Below are 21,301 nucleotides of genomic sequence, written 5' to 3'. Positions count from 1 at the left end.
CGAGCAAAGGTTTTTAGCCTACTGTAAGCTGGAAAACTCCATTTTGTTCTCAAGGTGCCAGAGGGCATAGCAAAAGCAGAGTCTGAGAGGTGTTGGATGCTGTATTGCTGCTGCCACACCAAGGTGTCTTTGCAGCATCTCTTAACGCCAGGCTCTGGGCAAATCAGAACCGGCAAGTTCTGGTTTTCTTTTCCTAATCCCTGTATGACAGCTTTCCTTGCTAACAGCGCAACAAAGCGAGTCAGGCTCTTTGTAAATAAGGAAAAAAAAACCCTGAAACTCACTTGCATCCAATGCTTGTCAGTTTTGTGGGATATTTTAACAATAACATTACAACAAAGTAAACATTAAACAGCTCTTTTGACTCCTTCAGATGCTCTGCTCTTGCTTACAGCTGAATTTTGGCCAACAAGATACAATTCCCTTACTCTAATGTTGGGTTTTTTTAATTATAGAGCAGGCTTTTCTGTAAGCAGCCTTACTTTCTGCAAGTGCCCCAGAGAGGAACAGATGCTTTGAAACAGAGTAGGGCAAGATGCTCTCCACAATGAAGAGCTACCAGCAACCCTCTTGAGGCCAAGATCGCATTAATAGTAACCTTCTTCCCTTCCCAACTTCAGAAAGAAAAGACGGTGCTAATCCATATGAGAACATCCCTGTGGCAACTCACTGTTCTGCATGCAGTTTAATATCACAGCCGTGCTCATCTATACATATTTTTTCAGCTGAGATGGTTTATTCTTCCTGCTCCTGGTCCAAGCTTTCCGGCAGGAGCACTTCAGTGCCCAAGACGTCCTGCTGCTTGTGCTTCAAACCCAAAGCCCGGGTCACCAGCCTCTTCGCCACTGCAGTGTCAGTCTGGGGTCTTTCTTTCACAAGGTGAAGGAGCTCTAGGTAAAAAAATGGGTGAAAAATCATTAACTTAGTGCTTGTTCAGGAACAGTCTTGTGGCTAAATCACAGGACTGGCAGGCCACAAGGGCTGCTTTCGATTTTCTTAGTTCCTTGACACAATTACCCCAGGAGCATGAGCAAATCATTCTATCCCCCTGCAGTAAATCACTTTTTTCTTTTAGGAAGATGTGCCTCCAGATTTGTACTGAAGATTTTTCAATGACAGTTCAAAAGCTATTTGGCTATAATTAAGCTCCAGGCCTCCTCTGCAGCCGTAGAGTGAGCTATTCCCCCTTTGCTTTCCGGAACAGCTCCCTTAACCGTTCCTGGCAGAATTCAGCAAGTCACATCTCTTGAGAACAAAATGAAGGCACACAGTCCAACCAATTTATCCACGCACAAGAAAGTTTGGTCTCAATTGAGATTAATCAAAACAAGCAGCAAGGAAAAAAAATATGCATTTTAAAAAAAAAAAAAAGCTAAATATATCAGATGCTTTGGAAAAGCCCTTTGGCCAGTAATCTCCATTTTGTGGCAGACACGTGGCTTGCTGCAGTTTCATCTTACAAGAAACAAATACACCAAGACTTTACCAAGTCCGCAGTAGTCTGGATTTGGCAATTACCTACTCATTTATCAGCAACTGTTTGCAGATTTATTATCTAGTTAGCAATGGGGGCTTTGCTTGCTTTTTCACAAGTTTTTATTAACAAGGCGGCCCATCAGCAGCTTGAAGAAAAAGGGGCAGATTCAAGGCAGCCGCAGATTGGAAACCAGACCTGCCGCTCTTTCTTGCCAAAGCTCAAAAAAAAAAAAAAAGACAAAAAAGAAAAGAGACACTGTCAGCTAATTAAGATCTAAATTTGTATTTGGGGAAAAAAAATTGCTACTTAAACTGAATACAGAGTTTATCTATAAAGTTCCCCAGGAGGGGTTTATAACCTGATTCAGAAGCGAGCCAACAGGCTACAGCAGTGAGAATCAGGGAGCGTGAATGAACACAGACGAAGGGGAGAGTAAAAAAAAAAATAAAATAAAATAAATCCAATTCTTTGATGTTTCATTGAAATCCATCAGTCTTAAAAACTCAGGAACTTCTAACTGTGACAGTGTCCCTTTAAAGCGTTAATACCGAAATTCATTTCAACTGCAATGTACCGTAGAGCTAACAGTGTAGTTGTACATTCAGCGAAGTCTCTACTGCTACAAGATTCATGGCGTTTCTTTACCATGGCAAGTATAACTGATTACAATATGATTTTAAAAGGCAATAAAATAAATAAAACAATGTTAATGGCTAAGCTTAACAGTTTTTTTTCCTTCACCTGATACTGAATAAAATTATGCCAGCCACAGAGCATAACTGCCAGCAGGTTTTTGCCTCATCTCTATCTTTAACTGCACAGAGAAACTCACTGGGCAGGCTTATGGCACCTGCCGTGCTTCGTCTTCCTGCGGCCACCGCTGCAGCTAGAGCTGCCTGCTGAGCAGCGCGACTGCTCCCTTACAACATCACACAAGCAAAGCAAATAACATGAGAAAGACTAAGCCTGAATTGCAGCAAACCACTTAGCTGGTGAGTAAACAAAACGCAACAGGATTTGATGGGGTTTTTTATTCACTCCTCACATAGAAGGGAGAAAGAGTGACTGAGCTGTAGTTGTCTTTCCTGTAAGCAGCTCATAATGCAGTCTCGTTCTGCAAATTTGTTCTTGTCATCATTCACCTGCGCCAACCACACGTGCCTGCTGCAAACAGGCAGAAACCAGCGTCACTGATGCAGTAAGTTTTAACGTAACCATGATACAGGTTGGTTGAAAATACTTTGGGGGGGGGGGGGGGGGGGGGGAATGCATCTGCAGGCTTTTACTGAATCCTCTACCTACCAGCTTGCTGTCCTGCAATGCCAATAAAGCTATTAAAAAAACAAAAATGAAGAAATACTAGTCCTTAATATATGTTTCCCCATTTAACTTGTCATTGTAACCACTCAGGATAGAGAAGACTGGTAAACCAAGCAATAAAACCAATACAAATTTAACAGAAAAGCTTGTCTTACTCGGCCGTTGAAGCGCCTTGATCTTAGACTGCTTTGTTGCATGGATCAACGGTCGGATCTTTAACGAAGGATAACGTCGCCCCAGGGCTTGAGATGCTTCAAAGAACAAAGATTGCTGGAATTAGCAGACAGCATTTTGGTGGCTTTAATAGTAAAAAAATCACTACACGGTACAACAACACAGAATAACTGGAGCTTCGGCAGCTGCTGTGTTATCTCAAGACTTGTATTAAAACAGCCAAGCTCATTCTGGTCACCTCAGGCTCCATCACACGTTCCTTGCACAGGAAGAGTCCCAGCAAAATATAAACATTTTTTTCTAAAGACAACTCTGGCCGTACTAGACTAAATCCCAAGATGAAAGCATAAGCTTTTGGATGACGTACGCTGCTGGATGGAAAAGTCTCTTGGGACGTTTGTCCCCGAGGAGGTCAGTTTGCCAGGAGGCCGGGTGTCTGACCTGCGTGCCAGCAGACTCGCAAGGCCCCGGCGGTTATTGTACGCTTGCAAGAATTTTTTTCTAGTTACAAGAGGAAGAAAAAAAAACTGAAGTAGCAAAACAGATGAGTTTCCAGAAATGCAGCGCAAGTCGCTCCCGTATACAAAAGGTGCCCTGGTTATTATCCACGCCAATTAAAAACCTGCTGTTCTTGCAAAGCAGCGCTTCCACACAACACACTAATTCCAGCTTCGCAAGCCTCAAAAGCCTTTCAAGTTTGAAGCGCGCAGGAAGAAAGACTTGATGAACCATAACTACCTTTGGGAACGGCTTAGCCTGGGTGCAAGACTCAACATCGGAACCCACCGCGTCAGTGCAGGGTCACTGCGCAAGAGCAGAGAAACCCCAGCAGCTCCACAGGTCCCTCAAGCACAGCCACGAATCGAGTTACGCTACCTGTAGATGGGCTGGAGAAGATTCCCAGGGCGTGCGTATCGTCGACCCACTGGATTTTTAAACCACTCTCACTGAAATGAAAAGACAATAGAGTAATATTTATTAATAAGGAAGCAAAAACACTCCCCCACACACAAAAATCCATCAGCCACCGAGGGTTATCAAGTGTATTCAGTATTGTTATGTAGACGGTTGGTGCTTTTCAAAGCATTATACCCCTTTTGCACGAGGGGGAAGAGAAGGATGAGAAGGAGCAGAAGGACACTAGATGTGCTCCTTTCAGGGCCGCAATGTACAATTACCCCATCAGCTGCCCCCAAGAACTCTCCTTTTCCTCTGAAGAAACCCTTGGCCAAACTCAACCTCAATTTCAGGGTCTGTTTTGTATCACAAAAACATTGTTGTTTACATAGGCCTTTACAAACACTGCCCGATTGCTCAGACAACTACAATAAAAACAGGTGATTTATAGAAATGGTTTACAAAGCTCAGGGTGAAGAGACCGATGTGAAAATCTAGTAAACTGTCAGTGGCAAATGCGAGTTTGGGAGCAGGGAGCGCAAAGCTTTTCCTGCAGCACAAGAAATACAAATACCATCGACTGCTCAGATTAGATCCGTCAATTTTCAGCTCAGCTTCACTCTTGCAGCCAGTGGAAAAAAATATACGTTAGAGGGAACACGCGCAATAGACAGTAGCTTATTAAAAATGTAAATCATGCTTTTTAATTTAAGGGATCTGTAGAGGCAAAGTGTTTGCATCTAATCCGCCAGGTATACCGAGAGAGGAGGAGGAGGAGGACGGTGGGAGGAAAACAGGGAGAGGTGCCCACAGACACTGGTCTGAGCGCTCCGGCGACAGCAAGAGTCACTCACAGCTGCACCGAGCACCTTTATCACTAATGCGGGGCTGAACTTTGCTCTGGTCCTGCTACTAATCCAGCGTCGCTCCCTTCGGCGCAAGGCTCCCTTCGCCATATTTACATAATAAATCTCTCCAACAGCAGAACTGAGCCCTTTTTCTTGCAAAGACTTACATAAGCACGTTATTTCACTCAGCCACTGGGACACAATAACAAAGAAGCTCCTAGAAAGCACCTCAAAGCTCTGACCTAAGGCAGAGCAGTAGGAATAAGCCTGCGTGTAGATAACTGTGTGCACGAGAGCGCCCCAAAGAACCGGTCGTGTTTTAGATCACGTATAAACTGCAGGAAGGCGTCCTTCAAGGCACTGAAAGGGTGTAAGACGTAAGGGCACAAAGGTGAAACTAAAATTCAAAATTCATCCGATTCTGTTGTGCATTCAGGTCTGAATACTGCTCCCTTCGTGCCCCCGACGCACTCGGGCTCTGGGAGAGGTACTCACTGGAAGTCTGAGAACACTTCTAACAGGTGCTCCGTCTTCAGCGCCGGGGAGAAGTCATAGATTTCAGTTACGTGGCCAAAATCCCCCTCGCTGAGCTGGGCGTCTCCATAGCTGGAATAATCAAAGCTGATCTTCTCAATGCTTATGTCCTTCACGGTTAAATAACCCACAATCTGAGAATATTAAAAAATAATAATTTAAAAAAAAAAAAACAGACAAGGTTTCACTTCAGAAGAGCGATCCCCAGGGCCCCACCTCGGTCCCTGCAAACCACTTCTGTGGCCACGCTCCTGCCAACAGGTTCAGCAGCCGCCTGGGGCAGCCCCGGCACAGGGACTCTCCTCCCACGGACCGACACCTGCCCCGCAGGCTGGCTCCTGAGCCACCCTCTCTTCCCCAAAGTCGCTCCCCGTGGCAATACCCATGGCAAAATGCTACCTCTGCAAAGAGCTCTGCGGTACAGTCGTCCTCGAGGCTGCTCTGCCCGTGGATGGCCGCGCTCTCCTCTTTATCGCCTGCGGACAAACGCAGCTCATGCCACAGCACGTCGGCCAAGCCCGAACGCTCCTTGTCCTCCTCTCCTGCCGTGGGCACCTTCCCGCTGCGGTCCTGCACAGCAGCATCCACCCAGCGCTCGTTCTGGTCCTCAGGAGCTGATGGGTCGGCACCATGGACCGGCTCAGGTGTGGCCAGAGGCTCGTTTTGGGCTTCTGAGGGGTTCTGGTGTCGCTCCACCTGGGCAACGCTGGGGCACTCTTGATCTTGGCTTTCCAGTTCGGAGAAACTCTTGCCTCCCTCCACCGCACCGGCATTCACAAAGTCCTTGCCCTGTTCTTCAGGTGGCGGCACATTTCCGCTGCTCTCCAGGCTCTTGGCAGCAGCACAGCTCTTATCTTGGTTTTCCAGCACCAGTGACGTTGCACTCAGCTCCGCTGCAGCCGCCTCTGTGCAGCAGTTACTGCTGTGACTTTCTGATGTGGAGTGCAGCAAAAACTCCTCCCTTACACCGGCATCCCGGCTGCTTTGGTCTTCAGCTTGCAGCTGGCACGGGATTTTGCTACCTTCTGGTATAATAACGTCATCACAGCTCTGATCTTGCTCTTTTGCTTCAATTGGGTTTTTACTGTGTACAGAAGAAAGGGAATCTGAACAGTCTTTATTCTGACTTTCCTGCTCAGAAAAATCGTTACTGTTCTCTAATGACAGGACATCCGGACAGCATGGAGGACACTCATCCTTTGTGTCGTTACTTTTTCCTGAAACACACTCTTCGCCAGGCTCCTGTCGCTTGCCAAGGGCCAAGGAGGCACCACCTGAGCTGCCTTCAGACTTACCCAGCTCCTCCTGGGCGTCCACGACTGAAGTTTTAGGGCAGATTTCTTCTTGTGCCATATCCCCACCTGACTCAGTGCCAGCTGCCACTGGGCTCTCCTGCTCCCCCCATTCCGCCTTCTTGCGCATCGCCTTGGGGATGTACAGGGCTTTATCTGGTTTCTTCCTGGGTGGCCTTTTTATCCTGCCAGACCCCACACAGGCTCGGGAGTTGTCACCGTGTACCTCCCCGCCGTGCCGCAGCCTGCCGCCTCGGCCCCCCCGGCCCCACGGCTGCGGAGGTCGCTGCGGTCTGGGTGGGTTGTTGCTGGGTTTTTGGTCACTGGTCTCACTGGGCAGCCTGGGAACAAAACAACGGCAGAACGTGAGCGGGGAGCAGAGGAACCCAAGTAATGCAACATTTGCAAAAGAGAGGAGGAAAAGCATCAGATCTGCACAGAAGTCAGTGGGTAGGAAAGAAAAAAGAGCCTCTGCTTCCTTAACAACTGGGATACATATTGATAATAGTCACCCTCCTTTGTGCGGGGAAGCACCACGCAAACTTCGTGATTGCAAGCTCGAGCAAAAACTCCACAGCCATAGAAAAAGAGAAGCACTGTTACATCTACTGCACTGTACCTTACGGCTGAGTGACAGATGACCGTCCTCCTCCTCCATCCTTCTCCCACAGAAAAGCTGCTCAACAAATCCACGTTGTCCACGGTCCGGTGGATCAGGTACCTGAGGCGACTGGACAGAGGGGGGAACAGGAGCACTCTGAAAAGAGAGAGGGGTCAGGGGCATCAGCAACTTGCAGGAAGGAAAACGGACAGGAACGAGGCAAGAATTCATTAACCTCTCTTCCCCAAGTCATTCCCAGCAGGACTTTCTGGTATTAACCAGCAACAAAAAGAATATGAACGGATGAATAAACACCACATTTGATTTCACCACATGTAGACACATTTTTACAATTCTGCTTTCGTTCCTGAGCATTTTACAATTGCATGGGTACTTTCTCTGCCAAACTTTTTTTTTTTTTTTTTTTAAAATCAAACAAAAATTTAAGGCCATTACAAGCTGGCAGGAAGCTGAACTAAGCAATCCCACCCTGCTCCTGTCTGACATCCTCTTTTTGGCCATCTCAAGGGCTTCAAAGGTCACTGGATCAGGGACTAGGTCCAGTTAAATCCAAGCTGGCCAAAGGAAAATGGTGCAGCAGTCCAAGGTGAGGGAGTTCGCTGCCATGGAGGAGGACCCGGTGCACAGGAAGCCCTCAGCAGAGAGGGGAAATGAAACAGTTTGATTATGAAACTATAACTCGTCAGGCTGACCAGTGAGCTATGCCAGACTGGGGCTGGGGCAAAAGCCACCAGCGTCCAAAACAACTCTGCTTGAAGGAGCGCGAGTGAAGAAGGGTGCGTGGCAGAAACCCCACGCCAATCCTTGCCCGCAGGGAAGCTCCAAGCCAGACTGGAGCTCTGCGGCCAGCCAGACCTCGCAGCCAGGCTCCAAGCGCTGCCACTCAAACCCAGACAGCGTTTCCATCCCAGAGAACCGATGCAAAACAGAGACAAGCGTCACAACGTGCCTTTGCTCCTTGAGTAGCACGTGCCATTGCCCAGGGGCTGCACACACCAGCGAGGGCTGCTCGCTGCCATGGCAGGGCACCTACCTGTGGTGCTGCCCCTGCAGCATGAAGTGCTCCAGCTCCTCCGTGATCCTGCCCACGAACTCATCCTCGTTGGGCGAGAGGAAAACGCCATCCATGCAGCGCAGCGCCAGGGTGGCAGCGGACAGGAGGCCTGCGGAGGGACAGGGACGCATGGAGAGCCAGCTGCAAGCTCCCCTGCAAACCTGACCCACCGCCTGCACAGCTCCACAGACCCAGAGGCGCCCTGACCCCCACCCTGTGCATCCTCAGAGCACCCCTGAGCTGCTCTGTGCACCCTGCTTGCTCCCCATCCCTTTCCCTGTGCTCCCCCAGCACCCTAAGCTGCTCTGTGCCCCCTGCTGCTCCCCATCCCTTTCCCTGTGCTCCCCCAGCACCCAGCTGCTCTGTGCACCCTGCTGCTCCCCATCCCTTTCCCTGTGCTCCCCCAGCACCCTAAGCTGCTCTGTGCACCCTGCTGCTCCCCATCCCTTTCCCTGTGCTCCCCCAGCTGCTCTGTGCACCCTGCTTGCTCCCCATCCCTTTCCCTGTGCTCCCCCAGCACCCACCTGCTCTGTGCACCCTGCTGCTCCCCATCCCTTTCCTTGTGCTCCCCCAGCACCCTAAGCTGCTCTGTGCACCCTGCTGCTCCCCATCCCTTTCCCTGTGCTCCACCAGCACCCTAAGCTGCTCTGTGCACCCTGCTGCTCCCCATCCCTTTCCCTGTGCTCCCCCAGCACCCTAAGCTGCTCTGTGCACCCTGCTGCTCCCCATCCCTTTCCCTGTGCTCCCCCAACACCCTAAGCTGCTCCCCATCCCTTTCCCTGTGCTCCCCCAGCACCCAGCTGCTCTGTGCACCCTGCTGCTCCCCATCCCTTTCCCTGTGCTCCCCCAGCACCCAGCTGCTCTGTGCACCCTGCTGCTCCCCATCCCTTTCCCTGTGCTCCCCCAGCACCCTAAGCTGCTCCCCATCCTTTCCTTGTGCTCCCCCAGCACCCTAAGCTGCTCTGTGCACCCTGCTGCTCCCCATCCCTTTCCCTGTGCTCCCCCCGCACCCTAAGCTGCTCCCCATCCCTTTCCCTGTGCTCCCCCAACACCCAGCTGCTCTGTGCGCCCTGCTGCTCCCCATCCCTTTCCCTGTGCTCCCCCAGCACCCAGCTGCTCTGTGCACCCTGATGCTCCCCATCCCTTTCCCTGTGCTCCCCCAGCACCAAGCTGCTCTGTGCACCCTGCTGCTCCCCATCCCTTTCCCTGTGCTCCCCCAACACCCTAAGCTGCTCCCCATCCTTTCCTTGTGCTCCCCCAGCACCCTAAGCTGCTCTGTGCACCCTGCTGCTCCCCATCCCTTTCCCTGTGCTCCCCCCGCACCCTAAGCTGCTCCCCATCCCTTTCCCTGTGCTCCCCCAGCACCCAGCTGCTCTGTGCACCCTGCTGCTCCCCATCCCTTTCCCTGTGCTCCCCCAGCACCCAGCTGCTCTGTGCACCCTGCTGCTCCCCATCCCTTTCCCTGTGCTCCCCCAGCACCCTAAGCTGCTCTGTGCACCCTGTGCTCCCCCAGAACCCCATCCCTATCTTTGTGCACCCCATTATCCCCCTTTCCCGTGCACCTCCAGCACCCCGTATTGCTTTTCACAGCGTTACCCCCTTCCCTGCGCACCCCTAGCGCCCTATACTGCTCTGTGCGCAGCTACCTTTCCCCGTGCACCCCCAGCACCCCGTACTGCTTTTTGCACCCTGTTGCCCCCTTTCTTGTGCACCTCCAGCCCTCCGCGCTGCTTCGTGCACCCCGCTGCACCGCACTCCCTTCCCCGTGCACCCCCAGCACCCCGTGGGGCTCCGTGCACCCCTCGAAACCCCTGTACACCCTCACCCCCTTCCCTGTGCACCCTCAGCACCACGTGCAGCTGTGGGCCCTGCTGCAACCCCCCCTTTTCCCTCTGTACCCCCAGCACCACGTGCTGCTCTTTGCACCCTATTCCCCACCACCACCCCTTCCCGTGCACCCCCAGCACCCCGCACGGCCCCACGCACACTCCCCACCACCACCCGTGTCCCCCGGCCCCGGGCCGGGCCCCCCTCACCGCCAGGCCCAGCCGAACGGCAGCTCCCGGTGCGGCGCCTGCGCCCGGTCCCGGCTCCTCCCGCCGGGCAGCGCCGCCCCGCACCGCCCCCCGCGGGGCGCGCGCGGACACGCGCGGGGAGCCGCCCCCGCGCCCGGGGAATGGGGGGGTGGGGGGGTGGGTCCCCACGCAGAGGCGGGGAGGGGGGGAGCGGGTGGCCCCCGCGGGTGCACCCAACGCGTGCTCAGGGAAGCGGTGGGAGATGGCGATGGGGAAGGGGGGGGACACGCTCCCGCCGGGACCCCTCGCAGGCCGGGCAGGGGTGGCGGGAGGGCTTCGCTGGTGGGACTCGCCGAGTCTGGTCCCTGGGGCCACCACCCACACACGGCCCCGAGACACCAAATCCTGCAAAAACCCCGTTTCGTTGATTCTAGACTCACCCCAGTCTGTGGAGGCAGTGGGTACCAGCTAGAAGAGCTTTGAAGTTGGGACATCTACTTGCTCGTTTTCCTTAGCGCAGTTCTTCTGTAATTCAAATCCTTCTTTTGTTTTTTTAATAACAGCTAGAAATAAATACTACTGCTTTTCTGTAATCGCACCAATTCCTCCAGCCAAAAGTCCCAGAGGTTTTACTCCTTTCTTAGGGAAGCACAACACAGTCCAAGCAGTCAGAAGTAGCCTCCAGTGCCAAGAGCCTGAGTTTTGGGATGACAAACCAGAGATTTGGGCCTGTTTCAGGAGCACCAGGTGAAGCCAATGAGACTTACAGGTGCTCAACAATTCTACAAATGCTCCTAGTTTCACGTCCTTCCTTAATGAGTTAATGCATAAATCCTGGGGGGCCAACTTGCCCCCAGGTGACAGTTTCTGGAAGAGTAAGGGTCTCAAGAATTGAAAACATTGCACAGAACAGAACCAAGGGCAGTGTTGCATTGACTGACTGCTTTCCCGGGGTGCAACCTGTCCCCCAGCTCAGCGCAAGCGTCCCCGGTGTTCCCCAGCACGAGCAGAGATGGTCACTACGTGGCCCTGAGCTGTTCCCAGCTGAGAAATCACTGCTGTTCAGCATGGGAGCGAGGTAGATGAAAACAAACCGCACAGTTCGTTAGTGATATGCTCAAAGGTAACTAATGACCCTCGTTCTTTCTCTTGTAGGAGCAGAAAAGAACTATGTCTGGGCTCCTTTACACCAGAGCCATCCCCACGCCGGTGCGGGGAGAGATTCTAGCCTTGCCCTCACAAAATCCTCCTCGGCAAGGTTAATCTCTCCTGCCTCTCCCTCCTTAGCTGACTGATTGCTCGCAATTACCATATAGATTGAGAAAGCCAGGCCTGTGATTTCAGGAGAGCTTCTGCTACCATCCTCCAAGCACCCAGAGACCCTCATCCAGTCTTCACCCCTCTCTGGAGCTGCTCGCCTTGGAGAGCAACCCAGTCCTCTGCCTGATGAGAAAAGCAGCTGATGGTTTCAATTTGGAAGCAAAGTCAGGCAAGACAGCGACCTACCCCAGCCACATCCCATTTCCCTCGCCTATCTCCCCTTTCGCTGCTAAATCCATTCCCCCAAACCTGAAAAAAGATCACTTTGGGGGCAACAGCCATCCCCTGCCCCACGCTGTCCACCCAGATGCGCTCCTCCTGCAACCCATGGGCACGACGCCTGCATCCATCTGCTGCAGCAGCTGCACCAACCCCCCGCACACGGTTAGTTCCCAGAGCCTTCCTGTCTGCCCCAGGCTGACGTAATAAAATGTGCACTGATTTTGTGACTGCAGAGTAAGATAGTGCCCTTTTCCCAGCCTCACAGCATCCCTTCTAACCTACACATTACAAGCAGGGCGACACAATTTCCCGCCTAAGTTTGAGACACAAAAGCCCTGCTCCCTTTTTCCTCTCAAGCCAGGCTGAGATGACTAGCCCTGGACACAGGACCAGCAGCACAGGCTTCCAAAACAGGAGTTACCTCCACTCCATACCAGAGTTAGGGCACGTGGTGCCACCATCCTGTGTCTGCAGACCACAGCAGCGCTGGCAGCGGGTACCCACACAGCCCCCCTTACACCGTTGCTGGCATTTACCTGCGAGCAGAGATGAACCACAGGCCATGCTCTCCACGGCAGACTCCCCAGCAGCAATTTTGGGCAATCTCCTGTGTCTCCAGGGTGCTTGCTGTTCATCATTGCAGCGGGAACTACACGGAGATAAAAAAAAGAAGGAAAACCCTGCAGACTCGAAGGAGCCCACAGCCAGAGCCCCCATGCAAGGGCAGCCACGCCTGTCCCCAGCCGGGCACCGTTCGGGTCCTTCCTCCCCAGACACACACCTCCTCAGGTTGGGAGCAGAGTCCCGGCCGTCCCGGCCGCACATCAGCCCTGCCCGAGCTCTCAGGACAGCTGCCAGCTGCTGCCCCTTCTCTCTCAGGAACAGCCTCCAATTTCCATTTAAATTGAGACTTTAATGCTCCTTTTTTCCCCTAGGACCTGTGTATCCAGGCTTAGTGAGCAGCTTCGGACACTTGAGTTGTGCCTGATGAGTCCTGGATACCCCTGCCTAGTTAATGATCTTTCTCTTCATGTAACCAGGCACCTAATGAGATAATGTTGGGATCCCCATACCTCTGCAGCAGCAGAGGGACACTCAGAGCATTAGAGATGCCAGTTTGTTACCTTACTCTGCAATTCAGCTTGCACTGAATTTGAGCACCTATTTACTCATTTTCTTCTTATCTAGACTGCTGAGCACTGACAGTTGTGCTCACCCTGACAGCCTGGAAAACCACCCATCTTCACGAGCTGTCTGCAGGGTGAGCCAGCGCTGCTGCCCCCAATTCACCCACGGCAAAAGCAGAGCTCTGGAAAGTGAACTGGCTTAACCAGGAGTTACAGGGCAGGGCAGCAGAGCTAGCAACAGCACGCACGAGCCCTGACTCACAGTCCCCATCCCAGGATTGGCCCTGGGTGGGAATTCATTGCACTCACCTCTGAAATACAGGCAGGGATGCAGCAGTATGCTGCCTGACTTTAGGATGGTCGGAGGAGGATGCTTCCTGGTGGAACTGCGGAGGAAACCTGTGCAGGAAATCCACAGCAGGACAAAAAGAGCATTCTGAAGCAAAATAAACTAGTGTTTTTGCCCAAGCAAGCCTGAGTGACACTGTTTTGGAGCTGTTGTCCATTTCCCAGACTGACCACAGAAATGTCTGCAATGTGCAGAGGCCCGTTCCATAACCTGGAAGTTTTTTGGGTTAGCTCATTGTCACCTCCTCGTCTCTCCTGATGCAGATGGCAGGACGGTATCGGCCATCCATATGACCAGCCAGGCCAGGAGTCCCGGTAAGAGGTCCAGCCGGAGGGAGCTGGTACGCTGCACCGTTGGTAGAGGACAGCCCCAGTGCTTTGGAGCTGGGGACTGTTGCAGCGTTCCCCAACGCCAGGTAAATGCAGACACAATAACTGGACAAAGAAAAGGGTCGTGTCACCCTCTCCATTGTCTTTTGCAGGTTCACCCTGCAACTCGTCATTGACAATAGCAATACATTGAACTACTTGCTTTTCTCCGATCTCTTTAAACAGTCATGGATTAAGCCCCAGAACCTCACCACAAGATGAGTATCAGTAAATTCTCCAAGAACATGGAGGCCAGGCTAGCACTGCTTTGAAAAAAGCTGGGTATTCTGACTCCTCCTCGCCACCAAGCCAGGAGTCCCAAAGTAAAGCACAACCATAAAACATGTGCTACAACACCTGCTTTTAGTGTGGGAAATCATTATATATACTGCAGCAACCTTCAAATGAGATCAGTCCCGTTGGGCCTCCTAGAAACGTGCCAGATGATCGTCCCCATCTCAGAACAACTCCTTCTCTAAGTTAGGCTCCACCGTCCTCCCAGAGCTAAAAAGCCCCAAGACTGGTCTGTTTTGACAACTAGCCCCCACTGCCACATGGGGACATGGTTACAGATGAAGCTGAGACTTATCAGTGCTTCCCCAGAAAAATCCAAGTGTCGACCTCGGAGGTACAGTGAGCTCTGCTCCTCTCCCACGCTGATTATGCTGTAACTTGACTGTAATTGGGCTCTATTTAATAATTACCGTTACTCTGTAATTATCGCTTTCTGATTTTTCTCTTTGTTAACGTTTGCTGGGGAGGGGGAGAGGCTTTTCTGCTGTGCCAGAGAGCTAAAGATGTCTCAGATTCAAGACCACATGGATGTGCTGCTCGCTGCGGCAGTGTTTAACCAGGCACCGATCAAAACACGTTTCTAAAGTCACTCGTGTCACCGCCGGCAGTGAAATGCTGGGGGCTGTTCACTGGCTGTTTCTACCCCCAGCTAACCAGACACAAGCTCCCATACCCACAGGAGAGGCTAATTAAAGAGTACAGGTGAGGAAGGAGTGCTTCTTAAGAAGCCATTATTATTGAAATGAGACAGCAAGGGAGGCAGTGTGGAAGGATCCTTAATGAAATGGGGGAGGAAGGGAATTAGAGGGAGAACAAAGTAAAAGGGGGAAGAAACAGTCTAGGAAGGGGGGGGACCTGACTGATGGAAGATGTGGTGGAGGCGCAGAAACCAAAACAGCAACGTTCTTGCTTTAACATCTGATTTTCTCCTCTACCCTCAGAGTCTGAAGGGCTCAGGCACCCTCATTCCCAAAGGCTCCAAGCAAACGGTCCAGCGTCCTGGGGCTAAAACACAATTTATGTTCATCCTAGACCGCCCTCAGCTGTGCACATCCCAGCCTAGAGAGGCTGGCTCTTGCTCCAGGGGCCAGAGCGGACCTTTAGCATGCCAAATCCCTCCCTAATGAGCGAGAGCAAGTGCCTGGCAACACGCTCCTGACAAGCTGCTACCAAGCACAGCCTCAGGGCTCCAGGAAAGGTGGCTGCACACTAGTCCAGACTTGCAGGATAATTTGCCCGAGCAACAGAGAGACAGTCAGAGGTAAGCTTAAGAGAGTTATCCCAGCAAGGCCATTACCTCCTTCCTGCACAGCCCACCAAAAACGTGGGTTTCCCTAGCTCAAGGCTGCTACGCAGCACAGCACCGTCCCATTGAGCACAAGGCAGCATTATCTAGTTCTGCCAGTGGCAGTTATCACCAAATAAGCTGTCGCATTTGGCGTGTGCCCATTTAGCAGCCTTGGGCTGATGGCCTTTTGGACACGGGCAGTGGGAAAACCAGCCTCTCTCCCCACAAGCACAGCTGTGTTTTCACTTCATGGACTAGGGAGGAGAGGCTCAGGAGACCACACAAGTCTCTGCTTTCTCAGCTGAAGCCACATGGAAAGTGGAATTCGAGCCCTTGCATTTTGTCTTTTGCAGAAGGCATTCTTCTGTGGGTCAACTAGACGGAGCAGCAACGCAGATTCTTCTGCCCACCTGGGCTGGATCTGAAACTGTGAGTTACAAAAACACATATCTGAACCCCTTGAGCCGTCTGGAAAATCACTCTGGCTGTTCCACGCTTATTAATGCAAACCCCTGCCCAGACAGAGAGTATAATATCCACATTATCCTCAAACTCCTCAGAAAACAGGCAACTGCAGTAGTGTCCCTGCTTCCATCTCTCCCCGAAACCATCCCATCACCCTGTTCCCAACCCCATCTCAATGGAACGCGTTGCTGGTGGAAGGCATAATCTTTTCCAGAGAGACGGCCATTTCGCACTCCACGTGCGTCACCGCAGGCAAGGCATCCGCAGGGCAGGTGTCGTGAGAGGTCTCGGAGACCTGAGAAACTTTGTCAAAGGACACCTCGTTGCTTTCCATCTGCAGAGCAGTGTGGGGGAGAAGCTGGGGGTAGCTGAGGGTCACTACTTCCTTCTGATACGTGGTGTCATGGTGGTAGGAGACCAGCTCGTTGCTGAAGTTCACCGTCTCCACTGCATTGCTGGGGCAAAGGCAGCCACAGCCCAAGATGGTTGCAAAAGCTCTCCGGAATTCTGCATTGAAGGCATAGATGATAGGGTTGAGGGAAGAGTTGGCCCACCCAAACCAGACGAAGATGTTGAAGACAGTCTCGCTGACACAAGGTAGCTCTCCTGGCTCACGTAGTTCAAGATTACAGAAGGGCACCATGCAGTTGAGGACGAAGAAGGGCAGCCAGCAGAAGACAAAGACACCCATGATGATGGAGAGGGTCTTGAGGACCTTGGTCTCCTTCTTGAAGGAGCTCTTCAGGGAGACCTCGTGAGAGCAGTCGCTGCTGTGGCAGTTTTGGGCATGTTCCACCGCCCTCTCCAGGGAGGAGATCCTGCGGATCTGCCGCTGGGCAGTGCGGAAGATGCGGGTGTACGTCACAATCATGATGGCAACGGGGATGTAGAAGCTAATGAGAGAAGACGAGATGGCGTAAGTCCTGTTGAGGCTGGTATCACAGTTCCCCTCCCTGCCGGTGACATTAAAACCTGGCTCCCGTTGGCTAAGGAGCTCACGATCCTTGTGCCACTTCAGCTGCACAGGGATGAAGGAAATCAAGAGGAACAGTAGCCAAGCCACTCCAATCATGACGAAAGCCACACGTGGCGTCATCTTCCTCTCATAGTGGAAGGGGTTGGAAATAGCCCAGTAACGGTCCACGCTGATGATGCACAAATTGAGGATAGAGGCTGTGGAGCACATGATATCAAAAGCTACCCAAACATCACAGAAAGCCCCAAAGGGCCAGAACCCCACCACCTCGGTGGCAGCCTTCCAGGGCATCACCAGCACAGCCACAAAAAGGTCAGACACTGCCAAGGAGATAACAAAGAAATTGGTGACCTTAGAGCGCAGATATCTGAACTTGACCACAGCCACACACACCAGGGTGTTGCCCAGGAGCGTGAGGAGGATGAGAAGGAGAAGTAAAGCAGCTGCCACCACACGGAAGGACAACTTGGAATTGCCTTCCTCTGGCCAGCTCTTCCTACTGCTGGTGTCATTGATCACATCCTGCCCACCTCCTTCTGCGGAAGAGTAAAAACCATCCATGGGTTCCGCAGTGTTCCAGTCCCTTGAGAGGTTTCACAGCTGTTCAAGTCCACATCAGCATCCAAAACCCCTTTTTACTGCTCCGCTGACATCTCAGAAGAACCAACTGCAATCCTCCCAGCTCTCACATCCAGCCAGACGACCCGGCACAAGGAAAAGTGCTTGAAGCTGTCACTCCTTTCCAAATCTCCTGCTGACAGCGTGGCGTTTGGGTTTCCCCCCCCCGCCCGACTCTTGCCTCCCACCCCACTTTTCTTTCTTTGCAGCCTGCCGCTCACAAAGAGCCAGCACTCACCTCCGGCACTTGAGTGAGCTGGGAGGATTTTGCTGCAAGCCTTCCTCCCTCTCAGAAGCTCTTCATCTGTTCCCAGTCAATCCCTTCTGCACTGACCAGGCTGGGACTTGCTGCCAGACACACGAGGGAATCGGGCTCTCTCTGCTCTTGCAGACAGACCTTCTCTGCTCATAAAACAGGCTGCTCTGCTGTCTGCTCTTCCCTCTCTTGCCAGTTGCCTCTGGATTTCACACAGGTGAGATCCTTCTCTGCCCGCACACCGGGTCCCCTGCGAGCTATGAACAGCATGGCATTGGGAGCCCGCAGCTGCCAGGGTAAGTTGCTGGGGAATTAGGTGATGGAATTGAAGGGGTAAAATAACATACATTCAAGTGGGATTTGAGGGTCTTCAATGCAAATCAGGATGGAAATTCAGTGTGCTCCATCACTGAATAAGAGACACCTAAATTCACGGCACAGACACTGAGTCACGGCTCAGATATACGACCCCCAGTCAGTCGCTCCCCCCGTCCCAAGCTGCCCAGCTGCAAGTGGTGCAAACCTGGTATTTACTTTCCACTACAAAATTCCTTCAGGTCCACAGGAAAAAAAGGAAAAACAGACCAAAAAGGCCCACCTTGTACAAATCTGGAAGTTTTTTTTCTTTCTGGAAGTATCAGAAAAAGCAGTTTTCGGTGTTTCATTCAGTGGAGGTTATGTGTGCAATGAAAGAAGATGCTGGACATCACTTTGATAGGCTTTTTTCCCCCTTGAATAAACACAGCTATTTTCAGTAAAGTGATATAAGGTAGCTTCTCTTTCAAGTTCATAAGTCTTTCTTTAAATTTAATTCCTAAGTAGTTCCACATTAGCTATGACCTCAGAAATCAACCGACAGCTAAAAACATTAACCAGCAAAATCAAGAGCACAGCAAAATCTTTCCAGCACAGTACCCAGCCCTGCCAGCAAAGAACAGTCACCCCCAGGAGGTCTCCTCACTACCCTTACCAACCATTCCTCCGAAAGCACAGGAACAACTCTTCCTTCTCGCTCCTCTGCTCTCGTACAAGGGCTGAGCAGAGCTGGACAGCCCCAGCCCGCTGCCTCGCCTGGCATGCCAAAGCTGGGGGCACAGCCTGGTAGGTGCTGGGGCTGAAAGGCAGCCATCGCATGCATCGTGGTACTGCAGAACTGGGGGCAGCTCTAGAGGAATGAGCAGGGATAATCCCTCCTAAATTATTCCTCTTCTGAATCCATAGAGCTCTCACTCCAGACTGACAAGAAAATGACTCCGCAAGACTCTCCCCTATTGTGATGAAGGGAGGAACGCTGTGGTATTAGGAACCAGGTCTGACCTACTAAGGCACAGTTTAGCCTTGGAAGCAAGAAGATCCCATCCATCACTTTGTAACTAAAGCCACGCTGTAAGCAAAAGGGCTCCTTTGGTCAAAGAAATGTCAGAAAAATCCTTCAGGAGGCAAGTTTCCTTGAGAGCCAGCTCAGCAACAGCTGCTTAAATGGGGACCTGCTTTTGAGAAAAGCCTTGCTGGTAAACTGGCCGAGGTGGGAAAGAGCAGCAAAAGGTTTCCAAATCAAACTGAGAAAACCACCAGGCAGTTCAGCATTAATCACTTACTACATTGATAGTTGCTGTAGCGTATCACGATGACCTCTGCCTTTGCCTGTCACATACACCACTTCTGAAGGAAGCAGCAGCCAGTCTATACAGAGTCAGCTCAGCTGCACTGAGATTTAATTAACTTCACCCTGCGACCCAGGCTTTGCATAAGCCCAGATAGAGCAGGAACTGCCCAAGAACAACTTTCAAACAAGTGCACGATTATTGTCTCTAAGATACAGCACCAACAAGCTTACTCATAAAGTAAACTTGTTGCCAGCATGTCACAGCATTTACTTCTGAAGGCTTTGTTTAATTAAGCCTCATTAGTTCCACCGTCTGCAGCCTGCTCCTGCCAAGCGCCTATGCCAGGTAGAGCAGCTAGATGGCACCAACAGCCGGCCCATGCTCAGCGCTGTCACTGGGGTCTTTTGTGCCAGGCCAGCTCCCTTCCTCCTTACCAGAATTCCACCGGAGGAAAAGGAGGGCCATCCCAGGCACCCCAGGGCCCTGGCAGCGCACTAACCCCTGCAAGGATGCATGCAGGTGCACTGTCCTCTGCGCCCCAAAGACCAAATTCTCATTTCCCTATACCAGGCACAAAGATGTTTGAGATCTAAGTTGCAAGGCGCAAACAACAGGATGCTTTCGCTGATCTTGAAGAGAACAGCAATGGCAGGTGATCTCTCATGCAGCATTAAATCACGGCAGAGGTTCTGAGTGGGAGCTCACGGTACACTTAAGGCACACATGCTGAGCCAGAAGGCATTCCAGGATATCATTCCCTGGGATACAAGGAAGCCTTCCTCCTCCTTGGGAGCTTAAGAACATCAGAGAAAGGATCCCGCCCTTGCACGGTGCTTATACTGAAGCAGATATTCAAAGCTGGGTTAGCAGGGGGATGGAAAGGGATCCAATACATCACCCGATTTCTGTGCATCTCAGAATACACCTAACGAAGACAGGACCGTTAACTCTGCTGTCACAGGCAAACAAAACACAGCTCCTCAAACAAAATACAGGCAGTTACTCATGTTCACAGATGAACTGCTCCTGCTTGCTAGATGCAAAGCTTCTCTACTGAGAAAACTGTTCTGCTGCATTATATTACTAAACAGTTGCTACATTTCCTCACATAAGCAGCTGCTATTTTTTCTGAGAATCAAGTTAAGTACTATTTTAAACAGCACTCAAATATGGTAAAATTCTAGTTTAGTGGCAATTCAGCTCTAGGTTTTTATATTTAATTTCCTCACCCAGCAAGAAGCTGCCCTCTATTTCCCCTCCCTGCTGTCTCACCAAAATATACTTAAAATTCTCTATTCAGCCATCTTGATTACATTCCCCACTTTGCATCAAAGGAAGAAAATTACAAGCCACTTCAAATAAAGCGGCAGCTGCTTGGGTTTAACTCTTAAATGCCTCTTCCAGAATGGCTGCCTCAGTCAGATGCATTACAGAATTACAGGAGTGTTTATTCCTATAGGAACCGCTTTGCACTTCACTTCCAGAGAAGATAAAAGTTCTAATAGCAGGGGAGAAACGAGGCGTAATCAGATCCTTCAAGAAAAAATCCAGTGACACTGGCTGCAGGCAAGGCCTAGGCCTTCCTATAGTTGCACTGTAGACAGTGTAAGATAAGCACAGGGACAAGAAACTTCCTCCTCCCTGCCTGCCCCTGCAAAAAACCACAGTAGCTCTCCAGGGATCACCGTGCCAGCACACATCAAGCCTCTTGCCAGAGGAAACAAGCCTGACTGCCTGCAAATTCAAAGCTTACTTCAGGCATCTTAGTATGAGAGGGAAGCAAGTATAATTTGTTTTGAGTAGTTCACGCACCAAGTTACTCCATTTACATTCTTTGCGTTTAGACAGAAGGAAAAAAAAAATTCAGTGTGTTTTCTGGGCTGCGGTGCTTAAATACAACCAAAGAGCTGGACAAAAACTGTCACAGAATAAGGCTTAGGTATTGTTCAGTACATAACCAAGGGCTGAATTAGGAGAACCGACTTCCCGGCGTAGCAGTTTCCTCCGTGGCCACAGCAGGGTGGCTTAGGCAAAGGACTGTTCTGTACGAGGCCTGAAATTGCACTAGTTTGCGAGATGCACAACAATGAAAAAGAAAGACAAGACAAGCTGAAACAAAGAAAAAGAAGCAAGCCTTTCCAAAACGATACTCATAAAATTAAGGCCGGACAACCCAAA

The 21,301-nt window shown here is 51.3% G+C and overlaps 2 protein-coding genes across 4 annotated transcripts; both read right to left on the bottom strand.

The window, feature by feature from the left end:
• Positions 1 to 670: 670 nt before the first annotated feature.
• On the bottom strand, positions 671 to 14,337 carry R3HCC1 (R3H domain and coiled-coil containing 1). 3 transcript variants are annotated; one of them, XM_075074559.1, is made up of 10 exons: positions 13,212 to 14,337; positions 12,312 to 12,424; positions 10,674 to 10,758; positions 8,198 to 8,327; positions 7,162 to 7,299; positions 5,650 to 6,883; positions 5,212 to 5,384; positions 3,848 to 3,918; positions 2,953 to 3,048; positions 671 to 890 (listed from the first exon to the last, which is right to left on the bottom strand). In XM_075074559.1, exons 4-10 carry the CDS (start codon positions 8,290 to 8,292, stop codon positions 736 to 738), a joined length of 1,962 nt encoding a protein of 653 aa, XP_074930660.1. In that variant the 5' UTR covers positions 8,293 to 8,327; positions 10,674 to 10,758; positions 12,312 to 12,424; positions 13,212 to 14,337; the 3' UTR covers positions 671 to 735. The 3 variants fall into 3 exon arrangements, with proteins under 3 accessions (XP_074930660.1, XP_074930661.1, XP_074930662.1); XM_075074560.1 differs by lacking the exons at positions 12,312 to 12,424; positions 13,212 to 14,337 and having other exon boundaries at positions 10,674 to 11,343; XM_075074561.1 differs by lacking the exons at positions 10,674 to 10,758; positions 12,312 to 12,424; positions 13,212 to 14,337 and adding an exon at positions 10,255 to 10,352.
• A 1,384-nt stretch (positions 14,338 to 15,721) lies between these two features.
• On the bottom strand, positions 15,722 to 17,337 carry LOC142048047 (D(1) dopamine receptor-like). The gene has a single exon (XM_075074562.1). It carries the CDS (start codon positions 17,201 to 17,203, stop codon positions 15,839 to 15,841), a length of 1,365 nt encoding a protein of 454 aa, XP_074930663.1. The 5' UTR covers positions 17,204 to 17,337; the 3' UTR covers positions 15,722 to 15,838.
• Positions 17,338 to 21,301: the final 3,964 nt, after the last annotated feature.

The sequence above is a fragment of the Phalacrocorax aristotelis genome, chromosome 24 (assembly GCF_949628215.1).
Source record: "Phalacrocorax aristotelis chromosome 24, bGulAri2.1, whole genome shotgun sequence".
Classification (NCBI taxonomy): Eukaryota; Metazoa; Chordata; class Aves; order Suliformes; family Phalacrocoracidae; genus Phalacrocorax; species Phalacrocorax aristotelis.
This window is presented reverse-complemented; position numbering and strand designations above follow the sequence as displayed.

Bases quoted from the DNA above. Each gene is read 5' to 3' on its own strand.
- R3HCC1 (XM_075074559.1), bottom strand. From the start codon at position 8,292: ATGGATGGCGTTTTCCTCTCGCCCAACGAGGATGAGTTCGTGGGCAGG. The intron at 7,300-8,197 runs GTAGGTGCCCTG...CTCTCTTTTCAG, and splicing joins CTGCAGGGGCAGCACCACAG to AGTGCTCCTGTTCCCCCCTC. The intron at 3,049-3,847 runs GTAGCGTAACTC...TGTTCTTTGAAG, and splicing joins CTTCTCCAGCCCATCTACAG to CATCTCAAGCCCTGGGGCGA.
- LOC142048047 (XM_075074562.1), bottom strand. From the start codon at position 17,203: ATGGATGGTTTTTACTCTTCCGCAGAAGGAGGTGGGCAGGATGTGATC.